The sequence below is a fragment of the Fusarium proliferatum genome (assembly GCF_900067095.1).
Source record: "Fusarium proliferatum ET1 genome assembly, contig: FPRO_scaffold007, whole genome shotgun sequence".
Taxonomy (NCBI): domain Eukaryota; kingdom Fungi; phylum Ascomycota; class Sordariomycetes; order Hypocreales; family Nectriaceae; genus Fusarium; species Fusarium proliferatum.
In genome coordinates, this window is record NW_022194796.1 from 345,284 (window position 1) to 367,446 (window position 22,163).

At 49.3% G+C, this 22,163-nt stretch overlaps 5 protein-coding genes across 5 annotated transcripts; 2 read left to right on the plus strand and 3 right to left on the minus strand.

The window, feature by feature from the left end:
- Nucleotides 1-96: 96 nt before the first annotated feature.
- Nucleotides 97-4,383, plus strand: FPRO_08074 (related to NUP133 Nuclear pore protein; the record flags this gene model as incomplete). The annotated part of the gene is made up of 4 exons (XM_031233800.1): nt 97-438; nt 502-571; nt 630-4,013; nt 4,067-4,383. 4 exons carry the CDS (start codon nt 97-99, stop codon nt 4,381-4,383), a joined length of 4,113 nt encoding a protein of 1,370 aa, XP_031083601.1.
- A 946-nt stretch (nt 4,384-5,329) lies between these two features.
- On the minus strand, nt 5,330-6,884 carry FPRO_08073 (putative translation initiation factor eIF-2 beta chain; the record flags this gene model as incomplete). The annotated part of the gene is made up of 4 exons (XM_031233801.1): nt 5,330-5,499; nt 5,561-6,202; nt 6,257-6,389; nt 6,873-6,884. 4 exons carry the CDS (start codon nt 6,882-6,884, stop codon nt 5,330-5,332), a joined length of 957 nt encoding a protein of 318 aa, XP_031083602.1.
- Nucleotides 6,885-7,212: 328 nt separating this feature from the next.
- FPRO_08072 (uncharacterized protein) lies at nt 7,213-8,060 on the plus strand (the record flags this gene model as incomplete). Its single annotated transcript, XM_031233802.1, has 3 exons — nt 7,213-7,475; nt 7,539-7,882; nt 7,957-8,060. The coding sequence occupies 3 exons, from the start codon at nt 7,213-7,215 to the stop codon at nt 8,058-8,060; spliced, it is 711 nt and encodes a 236-aa protein (XP_031083603.1).
- Nucleotides 8,061-8,659: 599 nt separating this feature from the next.
- On the minus strand, nt 8,660-9,193 carry FPRO_08071 (related to NCE102 protein; the record flags this gene model as incomplete). The annotated part of the gene is made up of 1 exon (XM_031233803.1): nt 8,660-9,193. One exon carries the CDS (start codon nt 9,191-9,193, stop codon nt 8,660-8,662), a length of 534 nt encoding a protein of 177 aa, XP_031083604.1.
- A 6,271-nt stretch (nt 9,194-15,464) lies between these two features.
- On the minus strand, nt 15,465-15,917 carry FPRO_08070 (uncharacterized protein; the record flags this gene model as incomplete). Its single annotated transcript, XM_031233804.1, has 1 exon — nt 15,465-15,917. One exon carries the CDS (start codon nt 15,915-15,917, stop codon nt 15,465-15,467), a length of 453 nt encoding a protein of 150 aa, XP_031083605.1.
- Nucleotides 15,918-22,163: the final 6,246 nt, after the last annotated feature.

The following is a 22,163-nucleotide window of genomic DNA, read 5'->3' on the forward strand; positions in this document are numbered from 1 at the left end:
GCCATTTTGACACTACAGGTTTTATTTCGCGACCTCTTTCTTTGTTACAACCATCGATATCGATCCCTTCCGTGTCCAGTTTGCGATTCACCCAAAATGTTTTCTCCATCTGTCGCTCAGGGTGGCCCTGCGACGGCAACTCGTTCACGCCGCCGCCAACGTCCCTTGAGCTCCGAACATGTCGCCCAGCAGCCAAAAGCCAAGAGACAGAGAGTTCCCTTGACAGAGCAGACTTTTGTCAACCCCGATGCCCAGCAGGACATGATCGAGGTAAAGACGGATGGCAAAGTCGCAACTCTACCTGCCAAAAACAAAAACAAAAACATCGAGCCTCCCGACAGCCCCAGCCCAGTGCTGCGCAAGGAACTGAATGTCCGCGCGAAGAAGGCAAAGCATGGTGACCGCGCCGCTAACAAAGGCGACGGAAGTCTTGTTTTGGTAAGAATTGATGTTTTCTATGTTGCGATGATGCTGTTGCATATTAACGGTGAGATTGTCCAGACAAGCACAAACGCATACTGCGTCAGTAAGCTTCCAGCCCTACCTGATAGGATTCGTACAGATTGGTCCGGTAAGTCTGGATACCACAACTTTAGTTCTCGAAAACGTACTCATCCGTATCATCACAGCCTACCAAACTGCCGACATCTTCCCCACAGGCTATGCTCTTTCTCTCACCCAAACACACGCCCTTGTCTGGCCCTACACGTCGACATCGCAATCACCCGAAACTTTTTCCTTCAACCTCCCATCAACGTCCAAACCCAATGATTCCCTTCCTGTGGGATGCCTCGTATCGCCGTCTGCGTCCTCAGCAGAGCCTGGACTGGTTGTGGTCATGGGAGGCAGTGGAAAAGTCGTCTATTGGGAGTCGATTGCGAGCGCGGCTACATTTGTCTTCATGAAGAAGGATCGGACTGGAGTCGAGTACACTATATCGGGAATGCAGACTGGGGAAAAGGTTGTGGCTATCACGAACGCCGAATCCGCCGGATTTATCCTCACCTTCAACTCTGGTCGCCTTGCCTACATGAATGTGCGTGACGGCCAAGGCCGCCCTGCCATTTCTGTACAATTTCTCCGCAATAGCCTATCGCCCTCTACAGGTGGAATCTTTGGCAGCATTCGACATGCTTTTCAACACTTGTCTCTCAAAGGAGATGTTGCAGCTGTCCGCGCGGACCGATCCTCCCGAACAGGCGAGAGAAACATCGTGGCCCTCACCAGCAGAGGCCGACTGCATGCATGGAGAGTCCACCGCGGAGGGCATAACGAGGTGATTGGCGACGCAGACGTGCGTGGAACTATCATTGCCGCCCTCCAGGAGATCGATCCCGCATCTCAGGAATACCCTCATGATTCTTTCGAGGCAGTTGATTTTACTTACGTGCCAAAGGGCTTGGAATCCAAGTACCTTGAGTTGAGTAGGCTCAGCGAGGCCATGGCCACCGACGATTCCTCGGTGCAGCATCTTCTGATACTTGTCAGCCTGACTTTGCGAAGTACGGCTCGCTACACTTTGGTTGAAGCAATCCTGACGCCCCAAGGATGCCAAGTAGGGATGATCCGTCCCATAACTTCATATAGTGCACCATCTTCACCCTCCGATACCGCACGACCACGTCTATATCTTCCTCGCCCTGCCCTGGTTGCTTTCGTCGTCTTCGATCGCGCCACTGTCATCGCATCAATTGCTGTACCACCTCAGTCTCCTGAGTCGCAGCTCCAAACCGACAGTCACATTTTACCTGCCGCTTTCGAAGATGTTGTTGATTTCCGCGAAGACGACGTACATGAAATCATCGGCTCGGGGTTTGAAGAAGCTTCACCAGCCCTTAGCCACGAAGAGCATCGACTTCATCGACCTAGGACAAAGAATCCCGCTGTGGTCCTCATGGTTCGAGGTGCCGGCGCAGTGCGAATCGTGACAACTGACGTGGATAAGTTTGCTAGCGACAAGCCCCCCAAGGTTTCTGCGAAGAGCAAGATCGAACAGGCCGTTTTCTACGGTGTCAAACAAGACAATCCTCTGGTTTTCGACGGACGACAAGAAATCAAATTTTCTAACGAAGAAGTTGCCCATGCCGCACTTGAAGTTAGCCACGAGATCTTAAGCTCAAACACTCCTTTTATTTCCACTCTCCCGGCTTCGCTAGAGGACAATCTCCGCGCTCGGTCGACTGCACTGGAGAGATTGATTGCTCAGCTCAAGATCATGGGGGCAGACCTCGATCGCAAGACACGTTGGAGTCTGCTATATGATGCCGAGAAGATGCATGTGGCTACATTGCTCTGGAAACGACACGAAGCCTTCACTGCATCACGACCAGCGAATGCTAAGAAGAGTCTCATTGGTTACATTGTCGAGTTCATTCATCAAGATGATAAACACAACCCTGTTGCTGAGGTTGGTGAGGTTGATCGAGTTCGATACTGGTTTACTCGGGATGTTTTCCGTCTCGAGATACTTGTAGCTTGGGCGTATCAAGTCATCAAGACGCTCTATAGGGAGCATTTGCTTGACGACGCCAAGCTAACTTCAATGCTCCACGAAGCTATCCAAATCAACACTTGCACGCATGTCGCAGCGCTCGATTTCCGAAAGAACAGCTTAAGCGCTTACGGTCTTGGCTTTGAAGAACTGCGCCTAGGTATTCTTCGCGACGGATACGACGACCTTCCCGAGCCATGGACTGGTTCTCATTTCGTTGCCAACAACATTAAACGTCTGGTCGATCTCGCAGATCAATGGTTGCTTAAGGATCAGGATTCAGGTGAACCGGCCAGGGCTTCAAATCAGCAGGACCATAAGATGAAATCCAAGATTTTCGAAGAAATGCCAACACTCGTCGATGGAATGCTTACTTCAGTTCTGGAATATGCTCGTTGGTCAGCAACGCGCCCTGATCTAAAGACCATGTCGCAGGAATTTGCTAAGCTATACAAGACGAGTTCATTTGAGAAGCCCCTTGCCCTAGCGCGATCAGGCAGGTGGGAGGAGGGAGCCTCTATCGCTGAGAAGCACGAATGCCTCCGTGCTCTCCCTATGATTTTGCTAGATCATATCCAAATGCTCGAAGATCGCCTTGCTGAGCCAGACTTGTCACTTGTTGAAACGCAAACCTTGAAACGACTGAGGGACAACAAAAAAGCCAAATTGGAGAACAGCTTCTCCGTCTACGGCCAGTCATTTGCATTCCCGGCATACGAGTTCCTGCTCCAAAAACACGGAGTTGAAGCTGTCCTGGAATTCGATCTTGACAAATTGGGTTATAAGACCCAGTTTCTGCGTAGCAAGCCTGAACTGGCGCGAATATCGTGGATCAACGATGTGCAGCAGGAGAAAGACGTCGGCCACAGCGCAGACACTCTCGTAACCCTTGCACTTACCAAGGAACAGCAAGTATGGAATAAGAAGATTGAGTTGAGTCTCGGAAAGCTTGCTCTTCTTGCCGAGCTCGAGGAGAAGAACACTGGTTCGGGTGGCCTCAAGGTGAACGCCGACGAGGCGCGTGCCGAGGAGAAACTCAAGAAGGTCGACCAAGAGTTAGTTGCCATCAGGATCCAAGATCAACTCTACAACCAGGTTCTCCCCAGCACATACGATGCTGTGGATGACGCCGCAGCGCTTAATTTCGCAATGGAAGTTCATAGCATGAACATACCGCGGCGTCAGAAGGCCCAGCATCAGATATTTGAGGATGGCATGAGGCGGCTTCTAAAGCACGAGGCTCTGGATGCAATGACACTCATTGACCTCCTGACCTTGATTTACCTGAAGCCTGAGTCCCGCGCTGAGATTCCCAATCCATTCTGGCTAGCTCTTTTGGTTGCCGAGAGTAGCTGCCACAGTGACGAGGTCAAAGAGGCTAAGCGGATGATTTGGAGGAGACTATTTATACGCGATGATTGGGCTAAGATCAACGACACACAGCTCAAGGATGATCGTCAGGTGGTTGAGAGATTGGCAGAGACTGAGCTCTATTCAATGCTAACCGACTGCATCAGCTTCCGTAAGTGAAATGTTCATCTAACTTCTGGGGAACATATTCTGATTTGAATACAGAAGATCCACATGAGCCTTTCCGACCTCTGTCTCCGCACGAGGCTCTTGGTGCTTTTACCGAGAACCTCGACCGCCGGTTCCGCGATTTTGAGGCATCTTTCCGGACAAAGCTGATCGACATCATGAAGCTGGAGGATAAGATTCTCCATCAGCATGTGGAGAAGCATCGTCTCGGTGAATGGGTCCGCTCTACCTTCGAAGCCGCTCGAGTAGAGTTAGACAGCACGCTGGATAACGCCACTCAGAATGCTGCCGGCCCCCAAGTTGACGAGCACAATACTGTAATGAGTGGCTCAATATTTGATTATGGCAGCTAACTCGCCAATTCTCGTGGGCAGCTCTAGGTCAGCTGCTAGGGAGGCTGATGCTCGACTCGTCAATCTCTCATATTTTTCATCATTTGTACAGTATAAGGCTCATTCGAGATATGCCCCAAGTGGCATTGAGACATGAATGGCTGCCAGTGTTATGATTACGGCATATATCAACGCAGATGACTTCTATACACATTACAATGCAACACGCATACATGCACAGCAAAAAAAGGGGATTTTATTGTTGGCCTAGGAGAATAACCTGGGCATTGTTTTTATGTACTTAGTTTGCGTCTGGGGAAAATCATCTGTTGCTACAGAGCTTCTCCCTTATGTACAAGCTGTTTCTCACACCCTAGGTAGTGGTGTGAGTACTAGTTCACAAATTTCCAGAGATAACAGCAAGGGGTGGATTCGTGGTTGGATTACCACATATCAAGGCGTGTGAAATACGCTGTTCTCCCATTAGTAAGACCTTTCGGTATGTAATTTACTTGCATACTTATTGTGTACACATCTACCTCGCGTCTCTATAAAATCATGGCACTGAACATATTCAAATACGCATCTTCTTTGCTGTCACTCATGCATAAGCGACTGGTGGTTTTGGCTGCAGTCTTGATTCACTTCGGCATCGTGTACATAATCCATACGCCACATCATCAGCCCGGTACCCGTTGTACGGTCCAGCATCACTCCTTTTGACACCAAATACCATAATTTGCGGAACAGACGGCCATTAGCAATGCCTAAAGCAAAATCCGAAAAATGCATCCGTCATCGAGACTATACAGCTGAAGAAAGAAGCCGCTCATTTGCAGCATAGACTCAACTGCATAGTTAAAACGGAACACTACCAAGATACATGCCCTCCCCAAAACACCAAGCCAAGAACCTTGTTGGCAGTGGGCGGGGCAGTATCGGAAGGAAGAGAAGATCGTGGAGCAGCTCAGCCCTGCATCTTTCTTCGCTTGCCGACCTGGGCAGAGAAACCAGTCTTGATAGCGGTAACACTTCGTCGGGAGCCGCAGTTGTTGCAGGTGATGAAGTAAAGACGGTTCTCACCCTTGTTGAGTTCGGTATCGGGGGATTTGCAGGTCTTGCAGGTGACATACTCGACTGAAAGAGGGGATAATCAGCAAACAGACACCCGCAGTCGCAAAATTGCAAAAAAACTTACTGATGTATTTTCGGACAACGTTCTCGATCTGCTTCTGCTGGAAACGACCCTTGATGACCAACCTTCGGCTTCCGTCAACGGAACCGCTGGTGCCCAACTCGGCAAAAAGATAGGCGGTAAGATGCTCCTCAGTTCTCTTCATACGCTTAGAAATATCGGCGATATTGGCAAAGACGGTTTTTCGGTTGCCTTCTCGCATGCACTGGGGAGGGGGGATCTTGTAGCTCTTGGTTCCTGGGGAAGTGTGGTCGGGGTTTCTCTCGGTGAGTTGGTGGAAGAAGCGAGAAAGGAGCATGCTGTAGCCAATGGTCTTGGTCTCGTCGTGAGCCCAAATGCCAGTTCCCTCGTTCATGTCACCCTCCTGCTCCTGAGGAATCTCCTCGACTTCCTCGCCCTCCTTGAGCTCAAGTTTCTCGAGCTGCTTAGTGAAGTCATCATCGCCCTTGGGGGCCTTCTTCTTCTTCTTCTTCTTCAGAGTCAGGTCAAGGCCTCCATCCTCGGCAGGTGCCGCATCGTCAGCGGGGGGAGCGTCGGCGTCGGCGTCGGCGTCGGCATCGTCGACCTTCTTTGACTTCTTCTTCTTCTTCTTGAGCAGGGAAAGGTCGAGACCACCATCCTCAGCTGGGGGAAGGTCCTCAGCGGCTGTCGTTTGCGAATCAGTAAAGGACTCAAGGGCGGCAGAAAGCGGCGGCGTACGAGGCGTATGGGACTGAGCCGTATCCTTGGGTTCTTCGGTAGCGTTGACCATGGTCACTGAACCGTCAGCGTCGACAACAACTTGTTCGTCGGTGAAGGCAACGGATTTGCGTGATTTGCGTTCTGTTGGTACCTGCAAATAGAACAAAAAGAATGACGAGGTTAGTAGGAAATTCGATTGAGGGATGCGGTGTTGTTTTGTGGCTGTAGAGGATAGATGATGATGTGAAGGTGGCGGTTGGGAAAATGTGAGTCAAAGGCCTAAACAGTAAAATAAATCGATGTCGAATCGCCTGCTTCCCCCCCAGAAAGTGGTGTACAACAAAACCAGAGGTACTTTCGCCGCACCAACAAGAGGTAGTGGGGTAAAGGGCGATAAGAAGAACCTGATAGGCTCGTTGATGAAGCACTCGAGGGTTTTGGAGGGGTAAAAGATTGGGCCTGTGTGGTTCAGAGGGTACATGAAAAGCATGGCACAAGCATTTGAACTTCAAAGCCAGGCCTGTATTGTAGTGGGTAGGCACAGTAGGTTGTATTTCGTGTCATGTCCCAGCAGCCTCTTCAATAAGGGTTGTTATGAAGCATATGTGCAATTTGTTGCAGGCTTGTCACTCACCTCGCCCTCCATGGTTGCTATGTGGCTGTTTCTTGATTTTGCTGTTAATGGCCAGTTGCTGGTTTATTGGGGGTTTTTGCTGGATGTGGGTGTCGCAAATGGGCGGCTTCTTCGTATAAGGTACTGCGAAGATCTTTGGCTTGGGGCTTCTCGCGCAATGATATATCGTTTGTATTCTTGGATCGCAGAGTTTGCGCGCGCTGTTGATACGCTTCCTTTGATGGATTTAGTTGTGGGTTTAGGATGTAGAGGGAGACCAGTCCAACGTCATGGGCCGGGTGAGCGATACCTTGAGTCAACCAGAGCCCAAACCAAAGCGCAGGCGGCCCCAGGCTTCACGATGGAGAGTCACGAGGATGTCCACGTGATGATCTTGAAAGTGGTCCGCACCCAATCAATCGAGAAGCTCGTTAGAGCTTCCCCCAGTTCTTGTCGGAGCCTAGCTCCGGGCCCCGATGCGACTACGGCCTTTACAACTGTAACGACTATCAATCCTCGACCGACGGGAGGTTCCATTGCTGATTATCGCGACGCAATTACATCTGGCGATACGGCAGCGATCTCCGTGTACTGCACTGTACTTGGAACACCTGGGACTCAGCAGTCTTTTAACAAAGAAGTTACTCTAAAATAGCTAACTACCTACCTCTCAACCTGACGCCCAAGACCAACTTCACGACCCTCAGAAGACATCCCCAACGTCCTGTGGTTGGCAGACATATCCCGAATTGCATTGGCTGAGCGCATCTGTACTGAGGCCACTCACATCAAGACTGCCAACATGGCTGCCGACTCCTCCCTTGTTGACCTCCATGATGCGTCCATGTCAGATGACAAGGACGATCTGGACTCTCTCCCATCTATATCTACCGACGACATATACTCCGATACCTCCGATACCGATGCTCAAGCGGAGTGGGAGCGTAGCCTCGAGCAACTACAATTGATATTGACAATGATGATTGTGCCCTGGATGGGTAAATACTTTGGTCGCAAATTTGCCTACTGGAGTGAGTAACTCATTCACTTACTTATATCACCATTTATCCAAGATTGATGAGTTCTCTAACCAGCCGTTATCTAGGTTGGTCTCGATACATGGAGTGGGCGCATAACGTCGACATTCGATTGACAAATAAGGCGACCTTCAAGGCGGCGGGTGTTGTGGAAACAGCAGCTACGTTATAGACATACTTCAAACCAGACGATCCGATCTCGATATGAATGGATGACCTGAGTAATATGCATGTCTTTCATAAGGTGTTGGGGTGTAAATATGCATATGTTTTCTTTCTTTCAATAATATATGATTTCAAATATGCTTGTTTCGTTCCTCCTGTCAACCAAGAGACTCTCTTCCAGCACGAACCTAGTGTATTAACAACCGGATATCCAGTGAAATCTTGAAAACCAAAAGCGTCCTTATATTAGAGTTTCATTCACTGCATGATCATTATCCTTCATCCAAAACCAGTCTGAATGAACTACCCGTCCCAACTCCCCTTCCGAAAGACTAATACATCTAACAATCCTGGTATAATAATCCTTAATGCCGAACGGTCTCTATATCCTAATGCAACTTGATACCGACACCCAAGAGTTGGTGGTGCCCTCAGCGGTTTTGGTGTAACGGAGCTGTAGGAAGCACATAAATCGTGTTCCATAGAGTTTGTGGTCATGACGCTTGCGCTGATGGTACCAGAGCAAAGAGCCAACAAGATCATGACCGGACGCCCTTTACGCAGCTGAGCCGTTATATTATGGTTTTCTGATGTGTTTAGGGCTCGTCAAACGCTTGAAGAGATCTGAGACATTGATGGCCGTGAAGCGGCACTGCGGAGCGAGCCGAACTGATTGCGTGCAGTTCTGATGGTCAAAAGGAGACTTCCAGACACGCAGGCGAACAGGAACCATATGAAGACAGTGCTTGCTTGTAGTCGACGGCACCGTCCCTCATCACTCGCTGAGCCCCAGGCGATCCAGTCTCCAGGCAGAGCTTTGGGGTTAATATCTCCGCAGTTAACGACACGTAGCTTTGCTGCAAGAACAATAGCACCGATAAAGGTGAAAAGAACAGCTATGCCATCCAATGGTAGCTGCATGAGTGGTTTGTCGAGAGCTGAAACAAAGAAAGCGAGAAGGCCGACGATGCAAACGATCCAGCAGACAATGGCGATAAACATGATAAAGTTGACGGCAGCCGTTGCAGATCCTGCGGCGTCAATATTTGACGCCATGACGTTGCCGATGAGAGCCGTTAGGAGGAGCGTCATGAGCAGAGCGACACTGCGCAGGATCATTTGGATGAGGTTGTATCGCATGGTGGGCAACGGATGCTGGATAGCAGTGCTTGGTAGAGTTGATACGAGGTGTAGAACAGTAGTAGCACAACAGCCGTGGCACTATTACAGATGTCGAAGCGACTGCACTATGGTTGTGCACCTTGTGCAAGGGGTTGATCCGAGTGTTGGAAGTGGTGATTTGCAGAGGCAGTCTGGCAGCGGCAGCGGCAGATGGACGGACCTATGATTGATCGACAGCAAAGCTGGAGCAATGCGGGGATGAAGATGTCTAGTTACCTCAGAAGGCTGCGATTTTTGGTGGAGGATACATGTGGAGTTGAATTGAGGCGATTTGATGCGGTGCTCGAGACGTCTGGTGATAGGGTCGTGGTGGGTTATATCGTTGCTGGCGCATTGCCCAAGCAACCGTTGACACAGTACCTAGGTAGCTGTTGCAGGGGACAAGGGGATCATCTACATATGTTAAAACTCTCACATACATACATATTTTGTTCTAACCGCTCAATTGATTGTCGATACGAATACGCCAATACACAAAACCAGATGCTCAGACGAGTCTCATACAATTCGTTTGCAAACGTTTGATCAATTCAGAGTTTCCGTTGCATCATCACCAGCGGTAACCATATGGCGTGAACCAATCAAAACCACGCATGTCCTCGAGATGAGAGTTGACATTCCATAACCGCTGGCATTGAGACACATATACCGTCTCATTTTGAATAGAAAATTATCGTCGTCGATTGTATGATATGTTTCCTGCATTCTTCTCAAGTAGTTGTTTCATGAACTGTTCGTTCATCTTCACAGCAAAGCTCAACGCTCTGCATGTTGGTCCATCTTTGGCCAACAACACCATGTTGTGCTGTGCCCCAGAGTCGCATGACACCAATCATGGTGGCTCCGGTTGCCAGGTGAACCAGGCTGATGTACATATATGTAGATAGATGTAAAGCAAGGTTACGGAGTAGAAGGCTGAATTATAGGTGGACAAGAGCCAGACCACTTCTAGCTCGCCGAAGTGATTGATTGCGGGCCTAACACGTCCCGTGGCCGTGCTCGGGACTATGACAGGTGATCATGAGACAGAATCAGACATCAGATGATTACATGCGACAATTAGCTACTGTTCTCAAGGAATCCACAGCTAAGCTCTAAAGAAGTCAATCTGCTAAATGGCCAGTCTCGAACAAGAACAAGGGTAATTCCGTCCCTCCCGCTCCCAGTGATCGGTCCCAATCCTCCCCGCTATCCATTGGTCGAAATACTTGATGTCTGAGCGCATTTGCATACCTACCTTACCAAGCTATAGTACAGTACCTGAGTAGGTAGGTAAGTAGCTAGCTAATGAGGTACTCAAACTTTTGATCATTCTCGAAACCACAACCCGCATTGCCCATTCGTAATCCATGCCTGTCTCAGGATAGGTGCATACCAATTTTGGCCTCCAGCTGGATACATGGCTTAGGCAAGCTTTTGACATCCTCCGCCTCTAGCTAGCCACCGTAAAGCCATGACGCTGGGCCACTGAATTGAATTTCTCTCTCTACTTACTGAAGAGGCCCTTCCCTGCTCTATCCAACTGCCGTCCGACGTAGGCTTATCCATCCTCTCGGGACCCATCGATCGATCTTTGCGCCATGAAGACCATCGTTGGCTGTCAAATTTCGGTGGCGTCTTCGCCTTTCCAACCAGCCGACTCGAGAAAACGCCCATGGAATGAACACAGCATCACAAAACGAAGCAATTCGCTGCTGCGCACCCATTACGAAGAACCCTTCACCGCCCTCTCCCGGCATGGCTGCTCCTCTAAACCATCTTCCAGAAATCAGGGCCTAGCATATTACGTAGCCCGAATTGTGTCTTTCACTGTTCCACTCAGTGTTACTCAGCTGGTTGAAACATCAACATATGCGCGTATCTTCTTGTGAACTCTCAACTCAGTAACTAGATTGCCCATGACGCTAGGACTTGATTCAGGAAGGGTATGCATACCCCAAGATGTAAAAGGAGTGCTACTCATTGTGTTTTAGATGGGCCGGATGGCGTTCCATAGATCTGCAAGACTGAACGAACCGATCTATCTAGTGGATCACGAATCCTGATAATTGACGGCAATCTGAAAGAAAGAATCCACAAGATGCATGTCATAACTAGGTCAGCTGCAAGACATCGTTCATTGGAAAAGGGCGGTCAGTGGCATGCGTAGCGCCAAATTGAACTACCTACGGCTAGGTTAGCAGGTCAACATCACTGTACGCCAGCCATTATCATCCATCCAGCTGCTCGCTATTGGACAAGGTCACCCTTGCTGCAGCTGTCAGTCCCTTGCGCGGACCAGGATACCTGGGTAGATCCGCTGTCATGATTCACAGCAAAAAAGAGCCTCATCAACTTCATCAGTCAGTTGGACAAGTATCAAGGAAGCATATTGGAAATGTCATGTCTTGGTAGATAGATTCAGTAGCGCGGCGGCATTTCTGCTCACCGCTTCGATTCACTAAAAGGGCGTTGCTCCCACGTACCGAGCCACTGGTTGACCGACCATGTCGGCGGCCACTTACCAGAAACCCAATAGCTGCCGCCCATGTTGTCCGCATACTAAGTATGTAGCGACTTCGCCCAACCTTTCGGGTCCTTACTTCCACAGATTCGGGATATTTCATGCCCATCTCCGCCATATCGGGCTTAGAATCGCGGCCAAGGACAAGAGAACCACCCACATTCGACATTACCCCTTTCTCTAGGCCGCTTAAGGTAGGTTAGCAGGTTGTTGGCGCTCTCCATCGGACTCGATGTACTGGATACATGGGCACTGGCTAGCAACGCCCTTTGATGAGAGGTGTGAAGCAACTAAGCCTTGCTTGGCGTCGAGTTTGTTCCATTTTGCTCGGTCTCGCTCCCGCCGCCACGCTTTTCGCACTGCCCGACTTTCCCCTTTGAATCAACATGCATTGCCTCTTCCGGAAGTCTTCTGGAAACCCCATCTTCACCTTGATACACACACCTCATGCTCCCCTTAGGCCTCCCCGAGCATTAGAGTTTCCAAACATCAACTTACCGACTTTCTGGACTCTCAAAAAGGTTCACCGCCAACGAAACTGGTACAGGGCCTGGCTTTGAGACACCCCTATCTTAGTAGGTGTTCTCTGAGCCGCGATTCTACGCTACGCTGCGCTACCCTACCCTTCAACAGGTGTTACGCGCACAACATCAGATAAAATACAAATACAATAGTGGAATCGTGACTATCGGTAGTGATATTCCAAGATCTCAACGTTCGAACTAAGTGCCTTTCCCAAGCCTCAAACCGGAACACCTGTCTTTTGGTGCCGGAGGCGACTGACAACAAACACAATGGTACCACTGGTGCAACTGCGGGATGCCAAAGTATATCGCTTCATAGAATACGGAATGGGGGCTTCAATTCTTGACCGAACGAGCTGCTTGACACTGTTTGGGAAAGCCAAGCATTTGATGCGCATCGCCTCTACCTGAACGTTTATGCTTTTGCCCGCTGGTCCCCGGAGGTCAAGTCCGCAATTCTGGGCATCACGATGGTCAAGACTTGGGGTTAAGTTTGTTTGGCTCAGGCCTGCTAATGGTCTGAAGATATACTTTCCTGGTGCGAGCGTTGAAACGTCCTTTCTCCGACATCTTCAAGCAATCAGCCAAGCGGCCGCTGCTCATCATGTCCGTAAGAGGATGCAAAGAGGATCATCGGTGGCTCAAAAAGTGAACTAGGTCTGTTCCTTATTCAGTCTCCCAGACTACCTTACCGGAGCTTCTGGTGCGCCTTCCGTCCTCTGACGGTAATATCACCAAGAGCGTCAACCCACTTTTGGATGCCCCGGCTCTGAAAAGGGCAATCTCGTGGCGCGACGTTATTGAAGCGGCGTTGTACAAACGCTCGGCTCCCCTTTTTGGACCCGAGCTTAAGGCCTCGCGACAGCCTCTGATGCTGATCCCTTATGATTTCGTACATTATGTCTCGAGCCGGAGTCTAGGAATCGGCCTACGCCTCGCCATTAGGGAACATGTATCCCAAGGCAGCACATAAGGGGATTTGCCGAACATGGCCATGGCCCATTTGGGTACTGTTGAAGCGAAACGCCTCATAATAATACATTCCCGGGATGCATCTAGGCATCACAAACGCTTGCCTAGAGTGGCCTGGGAGACATCGCAAGATTCACCACACCTTTGCCCAAGATAGGTCCCCACTTGCAACAGTCCTCCAGATGCATGTACTTTATGAGCGAACTCATTATTCGGTGGCCTCTCGAGCACTTCTCAGTGGATCACGGTATTCGCAAGGTTTGATCATGGCCACGATTGTGGGAAACCCAACACCACGAAATGTGGCAGAGATGCATGATCACGGGCGATATAACGGCGGGGCTACCGCTCCCGCTGCCGCCGTTGCCGCCGTCCATTATCGATAGAGTCGGCCGTATCATGGACGGTTGAATCGGGACTTATTCTTTAACGATATTTCAGAGATCCATACGTGGGCTTTCAATGGCGTTGGAAGGTCATGGCATGCTAACGACAGGCCCGGTTGGCATAATGTATTTTGGCACATCCGTACTGGTCTACAGACTGGCGAGTAGGTAAACTCCTTGCCGGCCACGTATGTATATATGCTGTGTGCTGCACCGGGGTGCTAGTGACAAGCTATCGAGAGTTAGTGGTGGAAGGGCAAACTCAAATACACAACAACCAACGCGATTAATTCTTAACGTTTATCATGCTGTCATGAGTCCTTTGATTGAGTTTGATGCTGCGTAATGTTCTTCCCTCTCATCAATCATATCCCTGTCCGAGTCTCCAACCATGATAAGCAAACTTTGAGGGATTTGATCATACGTCATGCGGAAAAAGGTGCACTAACTGACCAACATGACTGCACAAGTTCAGCTTGGGTAAATTAAAGTTAACAACATGGTCCCCTTGAAGAGAGCACGATCTCCTAAAATTGTTCTATGTGCACATAAATCCAAACACGAATAGCCAAGATGCGCTTACTGGTATATCTATAGTACAAAAAACTGTATGAGGCAACAAATGGCAGAAAAAGAGACATAAAAAAAATACAAGTAGATAAAAGATGACTACCACCGGTGACATAACCCAAGAGGTAATCGATCATACGGCACGACTAAAAATAAAGAATGGGAAAAAGTATGTGCAGCGACTTCGAACACACGGAAGACTGCCAGCAGCCAGAGAAGAGAAAGTTCGTTCGGCAAAGGCCAGAGGACCTAGGGGCGATGCCGAACAAGATATATACCGAAATATCAAGAAATTGAACAAGTGTCGGTTGTGCCAGCGAGTCAGGAACAGAGTTCGCAATGACGAAAGTGTGGACGCTAGAAGCATCCTTCATGGTTTGAGACGATGCAACGAGGGCTTGACCTTGACGAGTCAAGTTGGCTGAAAGGAGCTTGAAACAAACACAAGCCCGAGATTGAAAGCCGCGCCACTCCTCGCCACTGCACGACGATGTCCTGGTGTAGAATACAACACCAGCAATCAGAGAGAAACTCGGAGATTGAAGCCACAAGGAATAGAAGAGCGGGGCGCCATGTGAACGACAAATGCTCCCAAGACCCACTCAGTTAACGGGCTCAGGAACCAGGGTTTGGAGCGTTAGGTTGTGGCGGATCATCCAGGGCTGCCAGTAAGTGGAGTCGATTTTTTTCTTTAGGTGATTCTTTGCCTGGTCTTCGCTATGTCCTTTCAGTATCTTCTCCGTTCAAGTTGGCATAACTTGACTTGCTGATGGCATCCTTGGCTTGCAGAGTTTGAATGCATCAACGAGTCATGCTGATAGAGACCGTGGGAAACCAGCGTTCCTGGCGAAGAAGGGACAACTCCTTGCTCGTTTCCCTCATAACTGATACGCCTCACTCTTCTGCAGTGGACTTGAATCTTTGGTACGGGCCCTGAAGCTTCAGCTCTCGCTTCTTGTTAATATGCCCACTTCGCTGAGCAGGAAGTATTAACAGGCAGTAAGTCGGAAATTCGGATGTGTGAATCAGGTTTGGGCCAAGCCTGGTTGTCTCTGTGGATATTCAGAAGGGCCAGGGTATAGGCGTAACCCTGACTGTGTGGTGCCGTGTTTCGTTGGGTACAAAAGGGAAAGAAAAAACGTCTCTCATCATCGTTCAGCCGTGTTGCTGTATTAGGCCGCTCAATGCGCAAGAGAGGCCCTCCATATTGTAGAGGAGCAGAACAGAGGATGCGGAAGACAAAGGCGCCTTATGTAACGAGACCCGCTGGGCAATCAAGCATGAGTGTTGTCCCAATATCGCTTTCGAGCGTTCACTGCATGCTCGTTGTTGTCGAAGCGGTACTGAAAGAAGTTGAAGACAGCGAACTCATCTCGAGTCATGACATATGAGTTGGGGTGCATTTCCACCTTAGTCCAGATTCGTGTTAGAGCAGCCTCGAGTATTTTGCTAATAGTAGGGTCTGATGAGCCATCAGGGCTCTCACGAGCAATCTCGAGAGCCTGCGCGACACTGGCGTCGTCTTGTTGGGGGCGTCTGTGACTAGCAGTTGCGGTGGCCATGTTGACGTTGAAAGAGTCAAGGGCGTATGTGTTGTTGATATTTTGGTAATGTAGGTATGGGACTTCTTGCTGAGACTGAGACTGTGGCCTTTGGGAAGAGACAGGGTGGATGGGGAAGATGTAATAAGGTGGAAGCTGAGAAGAATCATGGGAAGCGACGGACATCATGGTAGTACTTGTTGGTCTAATATAAGCAGGCGAAGTGGATGGGGTTGATGCAGGCGAGTCGTGCATGTATCAAAGAGAGACTTCCAGGCTAGGGAGCTGGAAATAGAGCTGCCCTTGTGGAAAGTAGGTCACTTAGACAAGTGGAGAAGCGTAATGGGGGAGGGAGGGGAGGGGAGGGGGGGCGAGTGGCTCGTGTGGGTTGACAGGCTGAAGGTGATGAGATTAATGCCTGTCCCAGATCTGGAACAACGTCTCAAGTGGATCGAATTATGACAGGGGTCAACGTCGTCCTCAAGGTTTGCTCCAAAGAACTGTAATGCGCGGGATGTTCTCTTCCAGGATGGTAGTGGTGCTGTCTGTCGCTTGTGCTGTAGGTGGTAGACCTGGCACGGGTTCGATCAGTCCGTCTCGGGGATTTTGAGTTGGCGAATGTCTTACACCGGCATAGATAGTTGCTTTCACTCTATCCAAACAGAGACCGAGTAATGTCGGCCGTGGGAAGGCAAAGGGTCGGTCCTGGTCCTGGTCCTGGTCTTGGTCTTCGGGTTATGTATTGAGGCCCTTGTCACTTTGATCCTGGTTAATGACCCTGTCCTGGTTTGTCTTTTTCCTTTCTCGTCCTGTCTGTGTGACTGATGACGGGGGAGTAGCAGGAGTGGCTGATATGTGTATGGATGGAGCTTGTTGATGAAAGGTAATAGACGGACGGGCAGCAGCAAAACTGAGTTCTAAATAACAATACGACCTTACAAGCGTCGATCAAAGCTGAGCAACAAAAAGTAAGTCGATAAGGCGTGTTTTGTATGGGTGAATGTGGTTGAGTATTGAAGCAGGTTGGTCGAGGAAATCAACCCAGAAAACCGGAGTAAACGGCTTTCTCTTATAGATATCTCCAGATCACACAACCGCAATGGCTGACTGGAGAGAAGCAACTATGAATTATGGTTTCCCTCTTTTCGGCTTCATGAGCGACAAGCTCACCGAAACCGCCACCCTTGAGGTGTCGATAATATCTTGTTGTCGTTTGCCATTGACCACGCGTTACGTAGGTTGTCCTTTTTCGTGTGTATTCCACTTTTTCTTCTCCCCTTGGACGCCGACGCCATAGTCGCTGCCGTGATCGCCCCAGGGCACAGGGGCGTGTGTGTCTGAACAACCCAAGTCTGGATGACAATTGTCAGGAAAGAATAGCATAACTACTGGTAGCAACAAACGAGAAAGGGGGGAGAGTGGAGGGGGGGAGCAAGAAGAAAAAAAGAAAAAAGTCAAAAAGCCGCCAAAGCAAAGTGTACGCCGTACTCACTACTTAGCCTAAGGGATCGGGGTGTACGGATATGGTTGACAATTTTGGGTTTGTGGTTTAAGGTTTGCTTCCCTTGGCTTGGGGTGTAGACAAGGGAGGGAGTGTTGTGATGCACCGTGGGTCCAGAAAGGAAATCGACCCAGCCAAGTAAGGACGGAGAGTATAGGAGACAAAGCAAAAGCGAAGGCAAAAAAGGAGGCTACGCCGTAACAAGAACCTGGCTGCAAATATACCAGTAACCAGTGGACGGGCCCGAAGTCTAATCGCACCAGAGATCAACAGGCTCCAGACTTCAAACTTCAGGCTTCAGACCCTCGTGAGACCAGCTCCGGCGTGACTCGGCCTTGCAAGGAATTTGGGGACTACCTGAGTAGCAGTCGTGGCCCGGGAACCTGACCCTGGTCAATTTTGGTTGATTAATTGATTAGTAACTCAACTCGCAGCGCGCGATGTGCTGTAGATCTGCTTCAAGATCTGGGTACGTACATACATATTCCAGCAGTGGCGCGATGCAACGGGCTTTTGTGTCTTGGACCCGTTCTGTATCATGTCGATAATGCAACCACTAGTAGGTCATTTTCTATGAGACGCCAATTCGAAGCAGGGCTGACAAAGGATCAACAGCGCGGCGCTCAGAGCATGCCCTGGCCCTGGGACTGATGTTGACGTTGAGATTGACATGACTGACAGTTGTCAGTTGTGGCGGAGTGGGGTTTGGTCTGACCTACTGTCATGACCCGTCATGTCCATCCTGTATGTGCATTTTTGAAGTTAACGTTTGGGAGTAATTGTGTACTGGTTTGCCGGTTAACTTTTGATTCTGGTTGTTCATGACGGAGATGGTACAGCGAAGGCCATGTTCTTGTTTCTTGTAGCATGATCCGTGGGCCCCGGCGTCTTAGTCAGTTCTATGTAATAAGGTCTCGCCGAGAAATGGATGTAGTACCGACTGATTCCCCGGTCCGTAAAAGTTTCATTGCGTGTTCTGAATCTTTGGCTTTTGCCTTTTTTCTTCTCCTTTCTCTTTCTTCCTCTCTGCTGTGCCTTTACTAGGGTTCCATGATGTTAGTCCAGTCCCCGATTTGGGGATGCCTGAAAGAAGAAAAGCCCCCGTGGGGTGCTCAATAGCGCTTACTCAATTGGTATAAAGGATCAGGAAGGTACACGTCTCTCGGTCTCAGCAGCGCGGCAAACATCAAGTACACGCATGCCGCCTACCCATGACCTAAAAGGCGACGCTAGTGAAGCAGTAGTTGCCCTGTTGGGTTTGATAGACTTTGGTACAGGGACCTCGCTCGTGTGGAGTTGGAGCTTGTGAATCTTGAATGGGGGCCTGAATCTTATACTCCCGTGTTGATGATTTGTGTTGGCTAAGCTCCGTAAACTTCAGAATAGTGCGGTGATACGGATGCAATTCCGTTCTTTGTGTCATGATAAAAATGCGGTGAAGGTTAGTTATGGGATAGTAGAGTTTCAAACACCGATCAGAGGCGGAATTGGTACGCAAATACTAAAATGCCTGATCTCGTGAGAACATCGTACCAGCAGTACAGCCCATAACCTTGATCGAAACCCTTTTGCCTCGGTATCATAGATACCTACTCTGTATGTAAAACGAGTGCATTCATCGTTCCCAGGAGAGAGTGCCCTGTGATACTATACGCAGCTCAATTCCAAACAGCCCTATGTGTCCTGCGCAGTTAGTAGTTGTTCCAAGCCCTTGGCGCTTGGTTAACGGCGCCATCCACCTGGCGTCAGAGGACGACCCTTATACCCACTATGCTTCTGGATTCTTTCTAGTACCAACACCAAGCTTCTCCTTTCCTCCCAGATTAAGCTATAGTCCATTGCTTTGGCTTTCGTCCCTGTCGATTCCATTCCTCAAATTTCCAAGAGTTCAGCCTCTGTGGGACCGGTAAGAAAAAAGTTTCCTCACAACATCAAATACGCCATTGATTCTAGCAGTTGTCCTCCTTGGTGTCGCGTCATCATCGTACTTCAGGGTTTGTTGTACAGGAACTTACTGTACCTAGCGTTATGACATCACGTCAATTTCCATTGACGGCCTAACTACGGTAGACGCACTGTTGACATCCATCCATCCAGATTCGGTGCAGTGCCAATTACGACACAGCATTTCGCAGCTCGACGGTGATGTGCCGGGAATGCAATGCAGCAGTCCCCACGCCATTGTTGTTTTCAAGACAGCGTCGACAGAATTGCATGCATGCAGGCAGCAGGAAGGCAGGAATCCCGGCAGGCAACAGGCCCTGTCACTCGACCAGCCGTCTCATCTCTCAAGAGGGTTTTTTTTTCTTCATCTCTTTTTCTAAATAGGGCTTCTGCGTCGTACTGATCAAACCGCTAATATAATGACCGAACGGCGGTTGGGCTGCAACATGCATGTTGGCTGCTCCTAGCACACTAGCCCACCAGAAAGTTTTGCACTTTGTCATCTGTACCCGCTCAGTCTTTACGATGAAGAGAGCTCTTTTGTGCAAGGCAGATTCGAGATGTGAACTTGGTGCTTTGGGCTCCTTACTCCCGTCCGTACTCCGTACCTTACTTACATTTGCTTCCAGTGCCGAATCTCCGCTTTCCATACTCCACTCAACACGGGCATGGATTCGGAGACTCCCTTATCCAAGGGTTAGAACTTTGAGAACTTCGCCTAAAACTCTAAAACTCTCGACTCCGCCAGCCTCGGCATACTGTAGATATGTAGAGCATGTTTGCTCATCCTGTTGTCCTGTCTTGGTAGTTGACAACACATCGAGGTTGCATATGGTGATTTATGTAAATGTCTCACCGACTGTTGCTAACTTTCTTGAGTATGCACTGCTTCGCATATCTGTCACGCGCTTGTCTCTGACGATGGGGGCGCTTGCTTATCTAGTCTGGTACTATCCGAACTATATTTGTCGTGGTAATTTGGTTATTCGAATTTTTATGCCTTGGCGGCCAAATGATTGAGTCAGCCGTCCTTCGTCTCCTTATCACTCTAAACAGTCTAGCAGGCAATAAAGTGAGCGAGCCGCGTCCACTGGAAAGACATCCATGCGACGATACTTTTCTTCAAAATATTTGGCTCCGCTCAGCCGGCGGCTGGCTGGCTTCGACGAACTGTCAGTCGTGAAGGAACGAGAATGAAAGACATCATTAATGATCTAAGGTCCCACAGCAAAAAAACTCACCTTCTGTTCTCCTCTTCAAGCTCCGGCCAAACTGTACCATTTTGAGGATCCAAAAGTTTGACTTTATGACTCCATCTGCACACACATCTCGTGTATTAGTTGTTCCAGCATTTGGGGATAGCAAAGTTTATTCGTGTCTAGAGAGTTTTTTTGAATGCCACTATTCCATTGCTCTACCGCTATTATAATATGTACTCTGTGTTCGGGGTTATTGGGCGCGTGAAAAGAGTATCAAAGCTGAAGGGCTGTATGCGTGGTTATTACATTCTCTCAGCAGGGCGCCTAATACGGATCATCATCGCCAAGACATCAAGCTAATGTAGCGATCAGGGACACCTCCACTAAGTGGCACTATTATTCCCAGTCTCATTTCCATTTCTCTCCGACGTTGCAGCAGCCTGACTCAATATCGTCATAAGTGTGCCCTGTGACCCTTGAGACAACAACCAACACTTGCCATCTCTTTGCGTTAAGTCAACCTTTTGTTCTCTCTCACCGGTCTGACAACTATGTATTGGCGATACAACAGCACCAAAGCGTCATTACAAGTCGCCGTTTGGTGCACAAACACAATTTGTCACTTGAGTTGAGTTGGATGCTGGACCGGGCCTCTTCCGCAGTGGTCCACAGGCTGTTCCGCTCCAGTCCCAACTCCAGATCTCTTGATCCCGAAAAACATGTGGGGGATCACGATCCATGTGATTGTCGATGCCAACCCTGACGCTCCGGAGTTATGGCTATCCACCTGACCAGGTCCTGGGTGCATGGTGAAGCACAAGAGAATTGGCGAGCTACGCGCCGGGCCAACTACATAAAATTCCCGTCCGTAGAGCGGCAAAGTCACGAATCAAAAGGCTAATGAAGAACACTTTAGCCTCTGGTCCCCTGCTTCAGTTTGGCTTCGCATCACATCTCACAACCGTCGATGTTACAGTGGCCGACTAGTACATTGGCCTTGGCCGTGCTCCTTGCTATGTACTAAATAGGAGCCACTTTTTCCCACATGGCATGGCGAATCGCCGCCTGATGGTTGAGCCAGACGCTTTTCTCAGTTTCTGCTAATGTTGTGATTGTATGTACATCAGCTGTCAGTTTTAAACAAACATTCATTATGTTGAGTTCCACTCGCCCTGCCATGTAATTTCCACGGACCGTCCACTACTGGGCTAGGCGTGTCCACCGCTGCTTCATCGCCAAACTCTATTGTCGAACACCAATTGTTCTCCTTGCTTTGTTGGATTGCTTGCCTCCCTGTTTGCTTGCTAAGCCTTTACTACGTAGTACGTGAACTGGATGCTCCACGTTTTGTTTGAGCCGTTGGGTTGATCATTGCAGGGATCCCTTGCACGGGCAATCGCAGGCAGAGTTGATTGCCATCTATCCGTACCTGGGCATCTTGATTTTTATTTGATTTTGGCTGTTCTCCAACGGTAGACAGCTTCTTTGTCTTAGTGACGGCGAATTGATTGCCGTTTTAGGCCGTCACAATAAGCAAACAGTGCACCTCTACGGCCCGAGTTTCAGGGCTTAGACTAAGAAAAAGAAAAGAAAAGAAAAGAGGGAGAGATAGAAGGGAAGAAAATGGATAGGGGGAAAACACCAAAAACCCAAATCAAGGTTTGAATCACGAGAACGAGAACGGTGAATGACATCTCGCGTGCGTCTAAACATCCATTGCAAGGCCAACAGCGGATCACACTACATACTGTAGTATGTATGTATGTGTGTATGTATTAGGCCCGCTTC